The following is a 17,946-nucleotide window of genomic DNA, read 5'->3' on the forward strand; positions in this document are numbered from 1 at the left end:
TAACTGTTGGCAAATATTCATTGTCAGGATGGGTGAAAAATGAACACAATAGAAAGACTCACTTCTGTACTTACTTTCACTCTAAGTTGGCCAGCCAGTATTGGAACAAGGGATGAAAGCGGAACAAAATTTACCAGTGTTTTAGAGGAGTCCATGTTGGGGTGCTTGGGGTGATGATGCCCTTTATCCTTTCAAAGGATAAAGTGAGATGTGAAACTCAGGTCAACAGGGGATTACTTCATGGGTAAATCAAATAGCTCCATGAATTGACCCTGCTTCAAGGAAGGCTACATATGTTCCAATACCAGGATGTGTACACTTGACCCTTGACCAAGACTGGTTTGAACTGCACAGGTCTTCTTCACGTGGATTTTTTTCAATAAATACCTGTACTCTTTTCAATCTGTGATTGAGAGTCTGTGGATGCAGAGGGCCAACTGTATGTATTGGTCTACAACATTTTATACAGGGGACTTGAGCATCCGTGGGGTTTTGGTACCCACGAGAGTCCTGGAACCAATCTTCCACAGATACCAAGCGACAACTTGAGTTTCTGGAGAGTCAAAAGTTATATGTAGATTTTCAATTGCACTGTGGTCAGTTCTCCTAACCCCCACATTGTTTTGGGATCAACAGTATTCCAGGCTACTGGACTATTCTTCAGACTGCCGACCAGGCACCTTATAAAATAGGATATTCGAGAAATTTGCTATCTGTAATATTTAGCCAAGTATACTGCCCCAAATTAAACACCTTCCAAAATTACCAATGGCAGAAGTGAAACATTTAAAGCTAAGTCATATAATGGCATAATATGAGGCTGCATGTGCTAATGGGTAACATTTTTCATGCTAATTCATTGCTTAGAAGATAATTATAGTTTTCTTATGTAAGGAAATATACCTCATAAAAACTGTCTAGTCTTGTTCTCATCTCCCTCAAAATAATTTAAGATTTCCACCCTGTCTGGCCTATTCTTCCTAATACAACTCACCAATTTTTAATATGTATTTCAAGAGCTGTACTGTTCAACAAAGCAGCCAGTAGCCCTATGTGGTTACTGAGCAGTTGACATGCAGCTAGTCTGAATCGCGATATGCAATAAGTGTAAAATATACACCAGATTTCAAAGAATTAGTGTGCCACAAATATACTATAACTCGTTAATGATTTTTATATTAATTACATGTTGAAATAATATTTGGGAATAGTGGATTAAATCAAATATCTTCTTAAAATTATTTCCACCAGTTTCATTTTACTTTTTTAAATGTGGCTACTAGAAAATTATGAATTATATGTGCAGCTTGCATTATATTTTAGTTGGACAGTGCTGATCTAGAAGTTTTCTAGACAATTCTATTATTCTGTAAGATTTAAATTTATTTTCTTATCAACCTTTGTTCAAATAGTACTGAGTGGAGAAGTGCATATAATTCAGTTTGTCTTTCCTTTTATTCCATTCATTAGTACACAACGTTGTTATGAGTTAGCAAAAACAGAATTGTGAGACAATCACTGTGTACTAGATATTTCCCATGATAAACAGAAACACCCAGATGGAAAACTGTAGAGCAAGAAAGCTTTCTCCTCGTCCTTGAGTGACAGATGTCGGCAAGTTGCATAACAGCTGGGTAATTTGCTGCTTTTGTTTTCATTCTTTTCCACAGCCTCTCGTTCTTTCCTACCGGATCCCACACTCAGGGCTAATAGTGCACCACCTTCTGCAAACTTGCAGACCATTGCTAATGGCCCATGTCAGTGGGTGTTGTGACCATAAATACCCTAAAATAAGCTGCTTCCACCCACCTTAAGGATCTTGGTCCTTCTGACTCTTGGCAAACCAGGAGGTGATCGTGGTGGAAGTACATGTAGAGGGCCTTGGTGTCCTAATGATTCTTACCATTAGCCTAAAAGCCATCAAAATAAAATATTCCTTCTCGTGCCATCCTCAATAAAAATGGCTACATAGCTACCATGTTGACACACTTTTTACTTCATGACAAGTCTCTAATTTTTTCTCGGTGAAAAAGCTTTAATTCCTTGGCTTGTCTTTGTTTGCTCTTCAAACTTCCATTATTTTAATTGCTCTCCATTGGAATGTCACTGCCAGAATCAAAAGCAGCTCTTCTTGGCTGTAACTTGTCTCTCAGGCTGATTTAGGGTTGAGGCAGAACTTTCCATGGCTAGTAGAGCCCAAGATTCCTGGGACCGTGTTTACACGTTGAAGAGGGTGGGAGGTGGGTATGGGCGAAGGGGGTGGGGAATTAACTGATAGGTCCAAAGCTGACCACTTCCTTCCTGTTACAGCTCCCAAGGACAGCCCTACGAGGCAGAACTCTATACCCAGCAGGGGCTAAGAAGCGATCAGGATTTCCACATTCTGCTCATTGCTATTCTAGGCTATAAATACCTAGTCTGAGATCCTTGGCAGGACAATCATGGAAATCAAGAGAATGTGTTGTGCTCAAGACGAATGAATAACTATAACTGTGTAGTTCCTTATTACACTGCCTGTGAATTACTCAAAGAGGGCAGGCAAGAGAGAGACTAAAGTATGTGCAAGAAGTGATCCTATCAGCCAGCAAAGATCATTTAGGACAGAGCCAGTCCTTGGTAGAACCTCAAAGTGGTAAACAATAGACCTCATGATTTAAAAAACAAAACCAACAAACGAAAAAACCCTACAAACTCTTAAGAGTCAGAGCTGTAAGAAATATGCACATTTATGTATTTCAAGAGAATCCTCCTTTGCTACACCCCTCTGAGATAGTAGAAAAAAGCAACCAGATAGCAATGTGAATTTCCACTTCTTGGTTTTCTAAAATACCAACATGATTCTTGCATTAATGGAAGGGCCTGGACAATAATTCCACAGGTTCTTTACTGCTCAGAGTGTACAATCCAGGAAACATGATTTTCACACTTATTTGTGGCTGTTTGGTGATGAAGAGGTAAAAAAAATCTTGTTACCGTGTTAATTTCTTAGTTTGACGAATGTTCTATGATTATGTGAGATGTTTATATTAGGGAAAGCTGCATGAAAGGAGTATGGGAACTCTGGACTTATCGTGGCAACTGTTTTTATAAATTTAAAAATTTTCCAAAATTAATAGTTAAAGAAAATCTTGTCCCCATTGAAGAGTCAGTAACAAGAAGATCAAGAATAGAAAAGATGTTTTGCAAAAAACGTTCTTGTTCAAACAAGAGGTGTGGGGTTGAATGACAAAAAGAAATTGCTTCAAGCTGTGAAGTCTGATCCTAAATATTCGGATAATTTGCTGATTGATTCCTATGCTAGTCAATGGAAACTAAGAGGTAGCTGAGCAGGGATGAAGTCAGACAGTGAATGCATCTAATGAAATTGATAAATGGCCTTAGCTAAGTGATGACTCCGGAATTTCTACGTTGAAGGGCACAGACGTGCATTTGGGTTGCAAGGGTACCTTAGGGAACTCCTGTTCAGCTTTTTATGCAAATGCAGCTGTTTTTACCTTTACTGTCTGCTTTTGGGTGACGGGTTAGCATGGGAGGTGAAGGAGATTATGGGGTGGGGTTAAACTAAACTATGTGTTGTGTGTTCACTTTCAGAGGGGACTGAGAGTTGTCTATCAAAATTCACTCCCCTCTCTTTAGTGAACAGGGTTTTAGCTGAGCACAGCTCCCAGCCTCCTGGCCATTAGATGTGGCCATGTGGTCAAGTTCTCACTAATGGAAATACGTGTCCCTCTGGGGGTCTGCTTCTCAAGCATTAGGCATTGTCCCTCTATTCCTTCTCCTTCCCACTGGAACCCCGATGTGGCAGGGACCTCGCAGACAGGACAACGGTGCCCTATAGTATGGCAGAGCATGAAGGCAGAAGGAACCTTGCAATAATTGGGTCTGGACATGCTCTGAGTCATCATATTAAGAAATCTGGTTATCTCGAAGCTGACGCGCTGGAGGAGCCGGGTGGTGACCCCGCACTGATACATAGAGAGATGCTTAAGCACCGCAGCTGTTCTGGCCCCTGCTGTTTGCGTGTTTCCAGTCAAGGCCCCAGACATGTGAGAAGCCTTAGGGATGACCCCCAGCACTGTTATGTCTGATGGCCACCTCATGGGTCCCCAAGCCAAAACCACCTAGCAGGGCCTCTCCTGAACTCTTGACTCACAGAAACCTTGAGAGAGTCTAAATGGCTGTGATTGTTTCAAGCCACTAGGTTTGGGACTGATTTGTTGTACAGCAAGGGATAAACCAAAGTCTCCATTACAACAGCTTAGCCTAACCATAATATGCCACTGCTTTAACTCTATATCAAAATGATCCTTAAACACAAACAAACAAATCAAAGCCTCAAAGTTCATTCACATGTCATTACTTTTTAAAAATTTTATAGATGGAAAAATATAAACAGAGAGGTTAGGCATCCTCGTGGTCAAAGTTGAACTGTGAATCGGAGACCATGGTTTCTGATTTCTAGTCCATTTTCCCCTGTACTTGGCTATAGATTTGTACAATAATAGGAAGAAAAAGAGCTTAGAGATCAGGAAATGAAGGACTAAACATATGCACTTGTGTAAAGCACACAGTACCACTGTGCCAAAAGGGCCTACGTAGTGTGTGCATGTGTGTAAAGGAACGAACATGTGCCCAACCATCTGTATAGGAATTCCTCAGAGGACCAGCCAGAAATTAAGTTATGACATAACACTCTCTCCTTTATTGAAAGATCTGCATTTCTGCCCTGGCTCTACACCACCGAGGTTCGTGTCTGTGGGTTTCTGGTCTCCTCGCGTGTAAGTCAGGCAGCTGGACCAGGTGACTCCTCAGGTCCTATCCAACCTTCAGAACATGACTCCAACCCTGAAATAACCACACAATAATGCTACAACTATGCCCCTTCCTAGCTGGAATCACGGCACAAGCAGTAACCACAAAATAACAACTTTTCTTCTACCCCTTACGAATGTCAGGTCTTGGATAATAAAATATATATCACTGACTTTCCAAAGGCTCAGAAACTCAATTTTTAATTTAGATTAAATATGCTCCAGCTTCACTGTGAATAGTACCTTCCCGTTAGTGGAACTATCTGTCTCAGGGCAAGGACTAAACAATGAGTTATATATCATTGAACGAAGGTCCAAAAACATCTCTGTGCAGTTGAGAGGGAGGCATTGGGCTAAATAACATTTTCTTAAAAAAAAAAGAAAAGAAAAAAAGAAAAGAGGAAGAAGAGGAGAAATCCAAGTGACTAACAATAGCACTCTGAGTAAATAAATCCATCCCTAAAGTACTCTAAACATTTTCTTAGAGAAAAAGAAGGAAGTGAATTCAAAGTATCTAACAATGGAGATCTAAGTAAATAAATCTATCTAGAAGGTACAATACAAAACTATTATAAGCCAAGTCTTTTCAAATCTCTAAGGGTGTAGAAAATGGTCATAATATACAGTTGAGTAAAATCAATGGTTTATAAAACGTAAAATGTGATCCCAATTTTGAATTTAAAATGTCACTTATTTATTATCCATATTAGGAAAAGATTGAACGGATATATAACATTAACTTTGGTTTTACTAAGTAAGAGGATAGATTATTTTTCCTTTGATATTTATCTGTAAATATCACTTTTCCTCAAAACATGTATTACTTTTATAATCCAAAAAATTATTTAAAGAAATTCAAATTATAACCTCAATTTGCATCAAATATTTAAATATTTTAAATTAATTGATTTTTACGGTCCATATGACTAATGCAAAGGAATGTTGAATATATGCATCTTCTTTCCAAAATATTAGATTCACTAAATTAAAATAATTAATAAAAAAATCAGATTCCAATGTACAACAGCACTAAATACAATCCATACCTCCTTGTCCCCAATGATGCCTCCTAGCTAAAGTATTTCTCCCAATAAACACTCAAAATGGAGACTGTATTTACTTAGTTAACTTTGGTGACCTCTCGATTCAAACTAAATTTCATCACTACAGTTGCTAAGCATAAAGTTTGCAAACATTTATTTTGCAACTTCCACTCCCCGCCCCCACCCCCAGCTGAGTCTGCAGAGACCTCATAAAGAAAGCACGTTAAAATACTGAGGATTCGATGCATGGCAACTTAATTTCAGTTTTTAGTTTTCTCCCTAGAGTCACAAACATCAGCTCTCTAGATATTTCAAAGCAACTTTTAGAAAAGAAAACCAAACAAAAACAAAGCAAAACCATTTAAGACAGACTGCGGTTCAGATGTAGGAAAAAAGAAATCACCTTTGACTAATTCCATTGTTGGATAACTCCTTTCAATACATCGCTTTTATAACAGAACAGCTGTAACATATCCAGGCAAGCTGCTGTCCCTGCCAGTGTCGTGAAGAAAACATTCCTGCGACAGCTTCTCACTGCAGTGGACCGGCTCCCTTTGCTCCAAGAGGCAAGGAGCAAGTTTGTCCCGGCATCGCTTCTTTGGGGCACATTCTTTAGCACCTACCTGTGCTCTCCCCAGGCTAAGCCACATCGTCTGCCTTCAGCTGATGCAGTGACCTCACTGGGGGCTCAGGTAGGTAAAACAAGAAGTCTTTACTAGTCTGTGCAGCTCCTTCCCTCGAAATATTGCATGAGTCAGCTTTTATCTCTCAAAACCCAACACACAAAGGCTTGACAAAAACCTGATTTGCAACTTTCTCAGTGCCTTTTTCCCCCTAGCGAGCAGACCACAGACTTCAGCATCACTAAGAGCCTTAAATGAAACATGACATCATTCAATTGAGAAACAGGACAATAGACACCACTGTGGGTAACTTGAAAATGCACACTTCGCTGAGCAACACCCTGTGCTTGCCATTCTTTTGTGGACATCAAATCCAACCCACAGCCACTTAAAGCTGCTCCGGCTTCACCTTCCTGGCTCCAGCTGCAAGATCTTTGGAGCTCTGATATTCCCAAGTTCCTTTCCTGATTTATAAGTTGTTTCAAAGTAAATGGACACATCTTTAACATAAGTTTTACAGTGAAGTTTGAGGGCAGGAGCAGGGCGGTGAATAACACACAGCTGAAGGAAATTTGGTTATTTAGTTTCTATGAAACAAGACATTTAACAAAGTTTTAAGAAAACAAACATGATTACATTGAAGCTTGACTTAAAAAGAAACCTATCTGGAGACAAATACCTGAAATGTAAACTTTATAGGTATTTCTTAGAAAAACAATTACGTTTTGTGATTTTATAGTCATAAATACTAAGTCGTAAAGTCAGAATGATTTAATTTCCACACTTTAGTAGGAGAGATTTTCAAATTATTTTGGGTTTCGATTTCCCTAAGGCCACCTGACCCTCTTAAAATGCTATACCTCTTTTTACATAAACATTCCAAAGGTTCACATTTGAAAAGAATATTGAGTTCTTTAGATGAAGGGTCTTCAGAAGTACAAAATGTTATTGAAAACTGATACCACCACCAAACTGATACCATGGAGCTAAAACTCAAAATATGGATTATGCCCATGTATAGACACCTGAAACTCAACTATTTCAAAGGATCAAAATTCTTTAAATGGAAGTTCCTGATAAAGCATTCATTTGTGGTTATGGAAATAACATTAGCTGATCATCTTTAATATAGCTATTTCTATCACACCTATTAAGTGATTTTAAACTAACAACATAAAAGGATAATTTGTTTTAATGCCTATTTCCTTCAAATAAGGCTGAACAGGGCTACTGAAGTCAGTAAGCCATTTGGATGGAAATTTATCAGTCAGTTCAGAAGACAGTTTGTTGCAATGAATTCTCTCCCACAAAATTGACCAGTAATCACTAAATTATGGGTGCCGAAAAGAAACGGTCCTCCATTCTGAGCTCTACAGAGATCTCTCTTGCACCCCAAATGATGCCCCCCCTCCACCCTCTGTTTCTGCTTCACTAAGAGAGTCACCTTGGATCTCACAAGCTCCATCTGATCTTCCATAACCATTCCAGCCTGCTGCTCTTTCCAATTGTTAAACCGCTGTTCATTAGACTTAGAGTAAATATCACATGGTCTCATGTTGAAGTCTTTCCTAATCGTCTCCCTCCTACCCTGGATCGTTAGCTGGGGAGCAGAGGATCTTCCTGTCCTGTGGGTTTGATATTCATGTGGGAGGTACAAAGACCTACATTCTTCCATGGGGTAATGTGTACACAGACTCTTGGTTTCTTGACTCCTTTGTTTTCTGGACATATCCTCAGACCACAAGTTAACTACCTTTATCTTCCAATAAAGTATTCTTGTATCGTATTTGGATTTTTTGTTTGTTTGTTTTGTTTTGTTTGGCCAAGAAACATTTTTAAAAAGCAATTTCTGAGAGATTCTGTGTATATTACAAGTGAAAAACAGCAAAGCTGCTTGGAGTGTGGATGCTGGACAGACTGCAAATCTGTACATTGGACAAGGGACTCGACTTTGAAGGACAGCTTTGAAGTGACAGAACAGGCCACAGGTGGTCCTATGGCTGGTCATTTGTTAGTTCACCTGTGATTCCTGCTTTAGCAAAATCATCAACTTGTATCAGTAAAGACCTTTCATATCACTTGCAAGTAACTGAAACCGCCCTATACTGTACCCACAAACATGGAGGGTTCATAGTATTTTAAATCTAGTCTTTTAAATTATAAGCTTTTTCAGAGCAAGAAACACACACTTTTTTTTTGCCTTTATATTTAGTATATAAATATATATAGTATAAATAGTATATTTAGTATATAAGTATATATTTAGTATATAAATGTATACTAAATATAAAGTACGAAGTATTTGCTGAATGAATTAACAAATTAATAGTCTGTAGGGTCCTGGGAGGGACACTACAGATACCTAATAGCAGAGAGGACAGGAAAAGGGGAATGAAAGTCACGTTTCTTGAGTAACACTCAAGGCTTTTCCACACCCGAGAGCCGAGGACCTTCCGTGCCTCGGTGTTTTCTTACGGCCCTTGTTTGTCCAACCTTAGCGCTGCATGGTTTCCCTTCCCAGCCCTTCTCCTCTCATATGCCACACACCACTTACACTGGAGTAACTTGCAGGTGCCCAGCTGTTTTGTCACCGGACTGCCACGCACGCAGCCAAATACATCCCGAGACATGCGAAAGGCACAAATGTGTTACCCTTGCTGCTTCTCACCGTATAATTTATTCGCCAATATTAACAGGAGGTGAAAAGATCGTTTTTGCTCAGCAAAATCTCTTCGTAAATGACAGTGAGACTAAACACGCACTATCATTTATGCACACTGATGCCTCGTTAGGTGAGAAAGTTTCTCTAATGGGAAAGAAGCTCTCGTTAATTCTCTCGAAACACTATTACACCATCAGGAAGTAGGAGTGGGGACCCAGCACACACAGGACGTATCAACAGCCAGCAGGGGACACAATCTAGCCAGCAAGCTAAGTGCAGGCCAGCCTTGTGGCCTAATTGGAGGAGGGCCAGAGAACCCCGCCATTTCCCAGAATCTGCCATCGGGCCTGGAATTCCAATACGAGAAACCAACTCCTTTTGGTTTCAGGTAAAATTTGTCAGTCGAAACTCTAATATGGGCTGGAAAGGGTTATGGAGTCATTGTCACAGTAGTGTGAATTAGCCTGCGTATCCTTCTGAGGCATTGTCAGGTCTTTTAGGGAGGAGGCAGGGAATGGTTGCCTGGAAGAGCAGGAGAGGCTGAGCGTAGGAAGTAGAAACAGCAGTCCTAGGGGCTTGACAAGGCCTGACCTAATTGAGATCCTCTGCTGACTTTGCAACCAGGCAACAGCTCCAAGAAACTGTGCCATGAAGGATGGAAGAACATCCAAGAGAATGAAAGGAGGGAAGAAAGAGTGGCGAAGGCAATGCATACACGTTTCGGATTCAGGTTAAGATTTCGCTTCACATAATCAATATTGGATAAGGCAGATTTAGAAAATAATCTGACATTTTTTTCACATACAAAGGTGCTAAAAGTTATAAGAGATATTTTAAAACACAACCCATACTTTACATATGGAGCATAACAATTTAAATGCTGGAGGAAGGAGAAAACTTGTTTAATCTTGTGATTTTAACCCAATGCTATTGGGACACATTTTCCAAGACAAATGGTAAAACCATAACTGTTTTCTAAAGCACAAGCCATTGACGAAACATTCTTGATGTTTTTTAGTCTATTAGAACTTTTTTTCTTTGAAAGAAAAAGGCGTGAGATTACATTTTTTAAGCGCATACCACGGGATAAATGTGATAAATATTAAAGTCACTTGCATGCCAAGAGGTGTTACACATCCCCACTGACGTGTCTACACTGCCCTTCTCCTGAAAATGAAATGTGATGTACTAACATCCTTTGGCATTGTAATTATTGTATATTAAAGATCTATATATACTCTTCCAGATACTCTCTGCTCTAAACCCAGAAAATGTTACCAACTATAAATTCTGCCTTGCTATTATTATACAAGGCAAACTATACATCTTGTTAAACAAAAAAGCTAAACTATTTTTTTCCAAAGGACTGTTTTCAAAGTGAAATAATTTTATGGTGCGTTTGTCTTCACAAATTTCAAAAGGGTTTACTCTCAGCGAAAGACAGAGGTCTAAGGCAGACCAAAGCACTCCAGTCTAGGAGAAATTAAATGAAAGCATTATTTTTTGTTAGTCTTGGAGTATTGAATCTAGCAGTGGAAACCAAGCTATAAATAATAAATAGTTACCAGTACTTAAGTTATCCAGCTGAAAATGTAACTCCTCACCTCCTACTGGACTAAAATGTCAGCACCAAGGCATGGCCATAGGAAAGTTAGAAAACAAACACACAAAGCCCGTTATTCACAACACTTTCGTGGCCCAACCTTACCTTGCAATCAGGTCATGATTTAACTCCATCAGATATCGGTCTGCTATGAAAACCAACTGAGATGACCTGGAAAGGCACGCATATTGGATTCTAAAATCTTGTGCTTTCAAGAATTCCACCACAGGCTCATTTCTCTGCTTCTAGGACAATCGTCAGCTCTATTTTTCACTCTGTTCTTTTATTAGGATATTTTGGTCCTTATTGTCCGAAGACGATGAAATCAAGTCTTAGTTATTTCTGAACGGAACAGTTTTTAGATATCAAGCAAGCCATATGTTACAAATAGTCTCTTGCTTTCAATACTAGATCAGTCCCATCTTTAAGGACACCATGGGAGGACTCGCTGTGCCGAGCACAATGAACTAATTATCCCTCGAAGAATGCAGTCTGTTTCCAGACACATTTTTCTCTAGGAGATAACCCACATCTAATCCATTCATAACTAAAGGCATTCGACACAATTTATACTTTTGAAATCACTCTTCAAAAAATGTACTTGAACTTGTAGAAGGGGCTTGGATACTCTGTTGAAATCCTGCAGCTGTATTTTCCAAAATAATAATTAAAATGAGAATCTATTATAGTTTCAGAGTAACAACCATGGAGGTTCATAACCTTCATGTGACCTTGCACATTCTGGCAGAGGAGAGAGACAAGCCCCCCTTGGCCAGCCTTGCCCCCACAGCTCCAAGATGATGAAGTGGTGGGGACATTGCCAGCTGTAGCCCCATCCTGTGGACCCTACCCTATGACGGTGGATTCAGAGAGACATTACCAAAAGCATCAGTGGTGAGGAAAGCTTGCAGGGGAGACACAGACAAGTTGCTGAGAGCAGTTATGAGTCAGTCTCTGGGCTGGTTCTGAATCTTCCCCACTGCAACCTCCATCTTTAGGATCACTGCCCTTGGTCTTCTTGCCCTCAATCCAAGGCCACCTTCAGTGTCACAGTGGCTGACATTGTATTCTCCGAGAGCAAATGGATTTATTCCAGGGGAGGCTATCTAACTTCTAGAACCGAAGTGGGGGTGGTTTGAGCTTCTATTTATTTGGCTTCCTGAACCAAGTCACAAGCATGATCCCATTCAGGCAGAAATCTATAGAAAGCCAAATACAGAGCCTGCTCCAGGAAAGCAGAACTCATTCCTCTCTAAAGGAGCTGAGATGACAATACTTTCTGGGATTTTTTTTTTTTAACTAAAGAAAGGGATTACTAACCTTAGGTATATTATGACAATGGTCTGACACACCCATCGGTTGCTGTGGTACTGCCTTTTGCCTTTCAGACCTTCGGCACACAGCTGACTCTTCTCCCTTCGCACCTTTCCTCCACTTTAACTAGGAGCATCAACCACTTACCCTTGCTGACTGGGGACTGACTCAACGCCCGGGCTGGTGTCGTGCTCAGAGAACGGACGTGGGCTCTGACTTCTGGAAGCTCCGGTGGAGCAGGACTGGACGAGCATCAGATAAATGATGACAAGTGTGACGAGTGTGACGAAGCAGTGTGGGACGCTCCAGATGTAACAAGAACTGTGTACAGAAGCATTTGCTCTATTTTCCTAAACTGCCTTTCACCCTATTTTCAAAGTGCCCTTCGAGGATTCTTAAAAGGAGACAGAAACTTTATGTTGACAGTAAAATCCAGCTAAGCGAGGATGCCTTCACTTATATTTCCTTTCCCAGTCTCAAAGAGGGAGCTCTGTGGGACTCATCTTTCATCTTATATTTAATTACTTGGTATCCAAGCTGAGAGCCAAACCCGCTGAAAGTCTTCGTGAGTCCAAACACTTGCTTAATTCCTAGTTCCCACAGAGGTACATGAAGTAACTTGTTTATGTTCACAGAACAAAGGAAAGGAAACAAAGCCCTCTGTCAGGCTACAGCCTTTATCTTAATTAGGCCAAGAAACAAGTGTAACCAAATTTATTTTGGTTTATTCTGAATAGAAAATTTTGAATCCTCGACAAATATATGTAAAAGGAAAAAGAAAGAAAGAAGGAGAAAAAGCCAAAACATTCATGCCCTCGGTTTGAGAGACGGGATTATGTGGGAGGTTCCCTTACTACTCACTGTGACCCAGACTCTGTATTTGCTCTAACGACTATGTGTTCTTTGTGTGTGTAATTAAAGTAGGAGACGAACGAAATTAATTGATGTGATGCTGATTCCCCCGTGCGCTGTCCCCTCCCTGTCCCCATCTTTCTCTGCCCTGTGCTGGCCAGGTCTGCACGCCCTGCCCCACACTGGCTGGCTTCCAGCTGAGTTTGGCTAATGGGAGACACCAACATTAGGAGGCAGGAGGAGAAGGAAATGAGAGCATTTCGTCTTGCTCGCTGGCTGACCAGGGGCCCGGGGCTTAGCAGTGCCTGCGCCAGAGGCAGCTGGGCCCCACGGTTCCAGCACTCAGGGCTCCCTCAGCTATGTTGTTCTCCTGTTCCTTGAGGGTGTCTGTCGGTTGTCTCTGAGAATGATGGTTAAGGCTTCTCGCCGTTGCTATGGTCTCTGAGTGCTTCGCATTCCTTGCTGGCTCCCTTAGCCACACCACCTTTAATGAAGTAGCCCCCTCATTAAACTCTCCATTCGAGCTAATTCAGTTTCTTGCCAGGTCCCTGGCTGGCACGACTTTCTACTAACACCAGAATTTCTGGTGTGAAGGGTTGATAACTGTTCGACTTCATATGCTTAGTCGGCGTGTTGATCATAGCTTTTTATTGCCCGATTTTAGCCTCTTTTTTGATTTCCAGACTGCTTGATTCAGATGAATGAAATAAATGCTTACTTGGAAGCTATTCTATGCCAAAAACATATTTTGAATTTGATATATCTACTGATATATTTGTTGACTTGGTAAATATTTATCGAGCAGCTACTATATACGAGGCAAGGTTTTAAACACTAAAGATACAACAGTGGAAAAAAAAAAAAACGGGAAAAAATCCCTGCCCTTATGACGTTTGAGTGGGGGGATATATGGACTGGAATTCTACAGTAACAGTACATTGATATTGGAAAGATACTTAGAGGTTTTCTAATCTAACTCCTTCTCTGGTGTTTGAACGATCGCTTACGATAGCACATCAGGTATGTGTAGCCTCTGCTGGGATACTGTGCATTACTAGGCATCTGCCCCTTGGTCAGACAGTCTGTCATACTTTGGGGCGATCCTAACCTTCAAAGTAATTTCTCACATGAAGCTGGAATTCTTCAAAGACCACTATGGGAAAATGCAAGACAAATCAGAGCTCACTTCTATGTGAAGTTCCTTAGTTATCTGAGATGCTATCAGGTCTCCCATAAGTATATGCCTCTTAATTCAAAAATTCATTGAGTAACTATGTTCAGTGATTCCTGGAGGCAGAGTTTGTGGGGTGGGGGTGGGAGAGAGTTGCCCCTTGTGCTGCAGGGACTGTGGGATAGTACTTAAAAATGCCACCACCCTCTGATCACCGTCCCCTATGGCTCCCACCAAAGCGTTTTCAGAATCTTAACGAAACTCACGCCAACTTACTGTAAAAATGTTAAAAAGATGTTGTTTTCTAGAGAACATCCTCTGGAAAATAAATGTTCTCCCTGCTCCTCTGAGTCATACTTTTAGATACAGCAACAACACTCTGTCCTCAAAGGCACAGTGTGTGGCCAGGGAGACAGACACTGAATACTCACACCAATAAGTGACTGATTCTGTACGAGGTGTGTACTGTGTAAGGAAGGCATGGGGTGCTGGGAAAACATGTAGAGGGAGGACCAGGCCTGGGTTGGGGTGGTCAGGGAAGGCTTCCCAGCTGAAGGGATATGTGACATCTGAAGGCTGAGAAGAAGAGGTTAACTAGGGGAAGCCTTAGAGAGAAGAAGCTGTCCAGGTCGTTTCACTTCCTGTAAGTGCAGACTGCTGGTATACCTTGTGTTACGCCCACACTGACCGCTCAACCTAGATTTTTTTCCCTGGATAATCTTGTTTGCCAATACACTGTTGCATACCACAACAATAACTATGTTTACTGTAATAATGCCCCCTCATTAAAGTATCTTTTAGTTTCCTTCTCTACTTTGGGGTGAGCCCCCCCACCCTCTGCATTAAAGTATCTTCTAATTTTCTTCTTTACTTTGAAGAGACCGCACCCCTCCCCCGCTCACCTTCCCCTCGAATATATCAACCTCCTTCTTCTCAGCGTTTCTTACTCCTTATCCAGACAGTGGGCGTTGCTGCTAGGCAGTATCCATGACTGTTCTTGCCCAATCACTTGGACACGTTCCCTTACACAGTGTGGTTACAGTAAATCACAACATAAACTTCCCTGGCCAGCATTTTCACCCAGGTATAACCAGATTAAAGTGTACAACAAAGGAGGAGGAGTTAAGGAAGGACAGACTGGGGGAGGGGTAGCCCTGCTAGGTTTGTCTTGCTACTTCTGGGGGACTTATGAATTGACAGTGTGCATTTGAGCCTTGAGTATTTTCCAGGACCAGTTGGTTATCTTTCCTAGGGGACTCAAAGCCGGGGACAATTGCCCAGTGCCAGCATGGCTCCAAACATAAGATATGGAGACTGCGTAAGAGACTACAAATGAGGACATGATAAAATGGCAAACCCCCGTGGATTAAGCTGCTCTAAAAGTATTGGGGAGTTAGGTTTTCTCAGTGTCTGTTAGTTATCGTCCTAGTGATACGGCCAAAAAAACCTGCCCCAAAGCTGAACGAATGTTGTTCAATCTAAATCATCATCTACTGCTCACAAAATGACGTGTGTACGGGACACAAGATCTGGAGTGGGGGTATTTGGAACCTCAGCTCTCCTAGGCAATTTTGTAATCTTGGGCAAGTCACTGAGGTCTCTGGGTTCCAAATTCTTTGAGAGTTAATAAAATGAAAACTCTCGAGTCAATGACATTTAAGAGTACTTTTCCATCTATGAATCTAAGATTACATGTTTTCAGGTGACTGGTCGATGCAATGATCCACTTCTCACTTCCAAAGACAGTCTCTCTCGAGGCCCCAAAATAACACGAGGATCTTAAATGTCATCCCACTTTTAGAGTCAGATGACCATGAATTGATGCAAAACTAGGAGCATGCAACCCTTATGGAAAGAAATGCTTTAAATTACCTCTAATTCCCAAGGTGACAGACATCTTAACAACTATTATCAATGGAAAGAGTCCCTACAAAGATTTTGAACATCTCTGGCAGTAGGCCAATGTCTAGCATCAAGATTATGCTTTTTACTTATAGTGACCTCATCGCCACTTTCTGCAAAACTGCACTCTGAAAACCAGGCTATAACAAAGATTGGGAAATAGCTCATTTGACCACAGGGGTATATAATTTGGGGTTGCATTCCAACCAAGTACCTGACCTAATGTACTCCCGGAATAGTGGTAACATAAAAGTTGACATAATTATACAACTGCAAAACTTATGCTCTTATAGCACACAGATAATGAAAAGTATGGCTTGTTCTAAGTGATTCGAGGAGCTCACGTACTTTAAGAACATATGCAATTATGATGATTAGAACAAATTCACTGTAATGGGTGTCCTGGAAATTGGAGATTCTTTGTAGCTGTCCCCCCAGCCTGGTGACTTACTCTCACTGGCTGACTGACTGAGTGCCTGAATGACTGAGTGATTTTCAAGGGGCGAATTTACGATGGCTCCTCAAAAAAGAATCCTGACAATATCTGAAACTGGGATTCAGATATTTTCAGGTGTCTATCACAGATTCTGTGTGGGGTGCAGAGGATGGGGCTGGAGGTGAGCAATCTGATGGTAATGAAAGGTTCGGTGGCCTTGGGAGAGACTGAGGAAGGAGGTCAGCAGAAGTGCTGGTTTCTGGTTTCGTAAGTTACAACCACTCAGGCTGGCCTCACCCCAGCCATGCTGGCAGCCTGTGAATGCCCACAGAAAGAAGAGATTCGATGGTAAAAGAAAATGAGAGGGAAGGAGAAGGAGAAGGAGAGAGAGAGAGAGAGAGAGTGGTGAGAGAGAGGGGAGGGTGGGGTGGGGGCAGCTCTAACAACTCAAGCAACTTAGCTGTGGGATTCTTCTACGAAAACGCAAAAGGAAAGGGGGCCCTTTTCCAATAAAGAGAGGTGAGCACCGGCAGCCTAGGGGTAGGAGCTGGGTGGCCAACAAAGTGAACTCCCATGGAGACTCCGAATATCTCGGGACAGGTGGCCTCGGGAAGGTTAGCAGCCCGGGGGCAGAGGGCAGAGGGTGAGCCAGCGAGGCATCACCTGGGAGTAGAGAGAAGGACATTGAGATCTTGTCCCCATGCCGGTGAGAAGGGATAACTGAGCTGGCACAGCTTAGCCTTTTAATGCGACTTAACCAGTACCCACAGGGCTACTGAGGCCTGGTGTGAGTCCCCCCGAAGTTGTGATCTGATGCTGAGCAGGCAGAGTGTGACCTGAAGATCCATTTGTCAACACTGGGTTTACATTTCTTTGAATCGATGAACCAAATTTTAAGTCAGATTTCACATGAAAATATTTCACATAAAAATCCAGATTTTTTTTTTTTTTCCCTTGGGAAGAAGGTGCCAAAAAAAAGAAAGAACAAACATCAGTCACCACTACTCTTATAGTCCCAGTCGGCAGCAGTGGATGGAGCTAAGCTCGGTCCCTCTGCCCTGGCCCTGTGCTTTCTGGCTTGCGACAGGCCCCACCCCTCCCCTGTCCCCCTTCACTCCTTTACACGACGTGCCCGCCCCGGAAGCCGTCGGCATTTGACTCCGGGTTACACACATGGACACATCCGGACACTACTCTGTGTGCTGGGCTAGTAGTCCTAGAATGACCAGATGACTGGAAATAATCCGGTAAAAACAATTTCTTCCTCTTCGGTTTGCAAGTTATATGAAAATGAAACATAAAGAATTAAAAATATCCCTTGTTGTTTGTCACGCTATCCAGGATTGAGAACAAAAGAGGACCTTAACACTTAGTGAGGGGCGTGAGGGGAAAATGTTCCCCATGGAGGGCTGGGGGGAATATTAAATGCAGGTCAGGAAGTCTGACTCGTCTTTACCGTTGAACCTCATGAGCTCTTATTTTCATTTTCCTACTTTTTATATTAATCGAAGTCTTTATCCTACTATCTC

General features: G+C 41.6%; 1 protein-coding gene across 9 annotated transcripts in view; it reads right to left on the reverse strand.

The window, feature by feature from the left end:
• Positions 1–17,946, reverse strand: part of PLEKHG1 (pleckstrin homology and RhoGEF domain containing G1) — a 203,936-nt gene that overhangs the window by 84,469 nt on the left and 101,521 nt on the right. Inside the window, exon 1 of one of the 9 annotated variants that reach the window (XM_039851339.1) lies at positions 6,478–7,602. The exons of 6 other annotated variants lie outside the window; for them this stretch is intronic. Coding sequence is in view for 1 of the 3 variants with exons in the window: in XM_039851335.1 (XP_039707269.1) it covers positions 6,258–6,273 (16 nt within the window). In the remaining 2 variants the exon portion in view is untranslated. Of the gene's footprint in view, positions 1–6,257; positions 6,451–6,477; positions 7,603–17,946 lie in introns of those variants that run through there. 2 more of the 9 variants (XM_039851341.1, XM_039851335.1) reach the window with 2 other exon arrangements.

Source organism: Pteropus medius, unplaced genomic scaffold, assembly GCF_902729225.1.
Source record: "Pteropus medius unplaced genomic scaffold, Ma_sr-lr_union100, whole genome shotgun sequence".
Lineage (NCBI taxonomy): Eukaryota > Metazoa > Chordata > Mammalia > Chiroptera > Pteropodidae > Pteropus > Pteropus medius.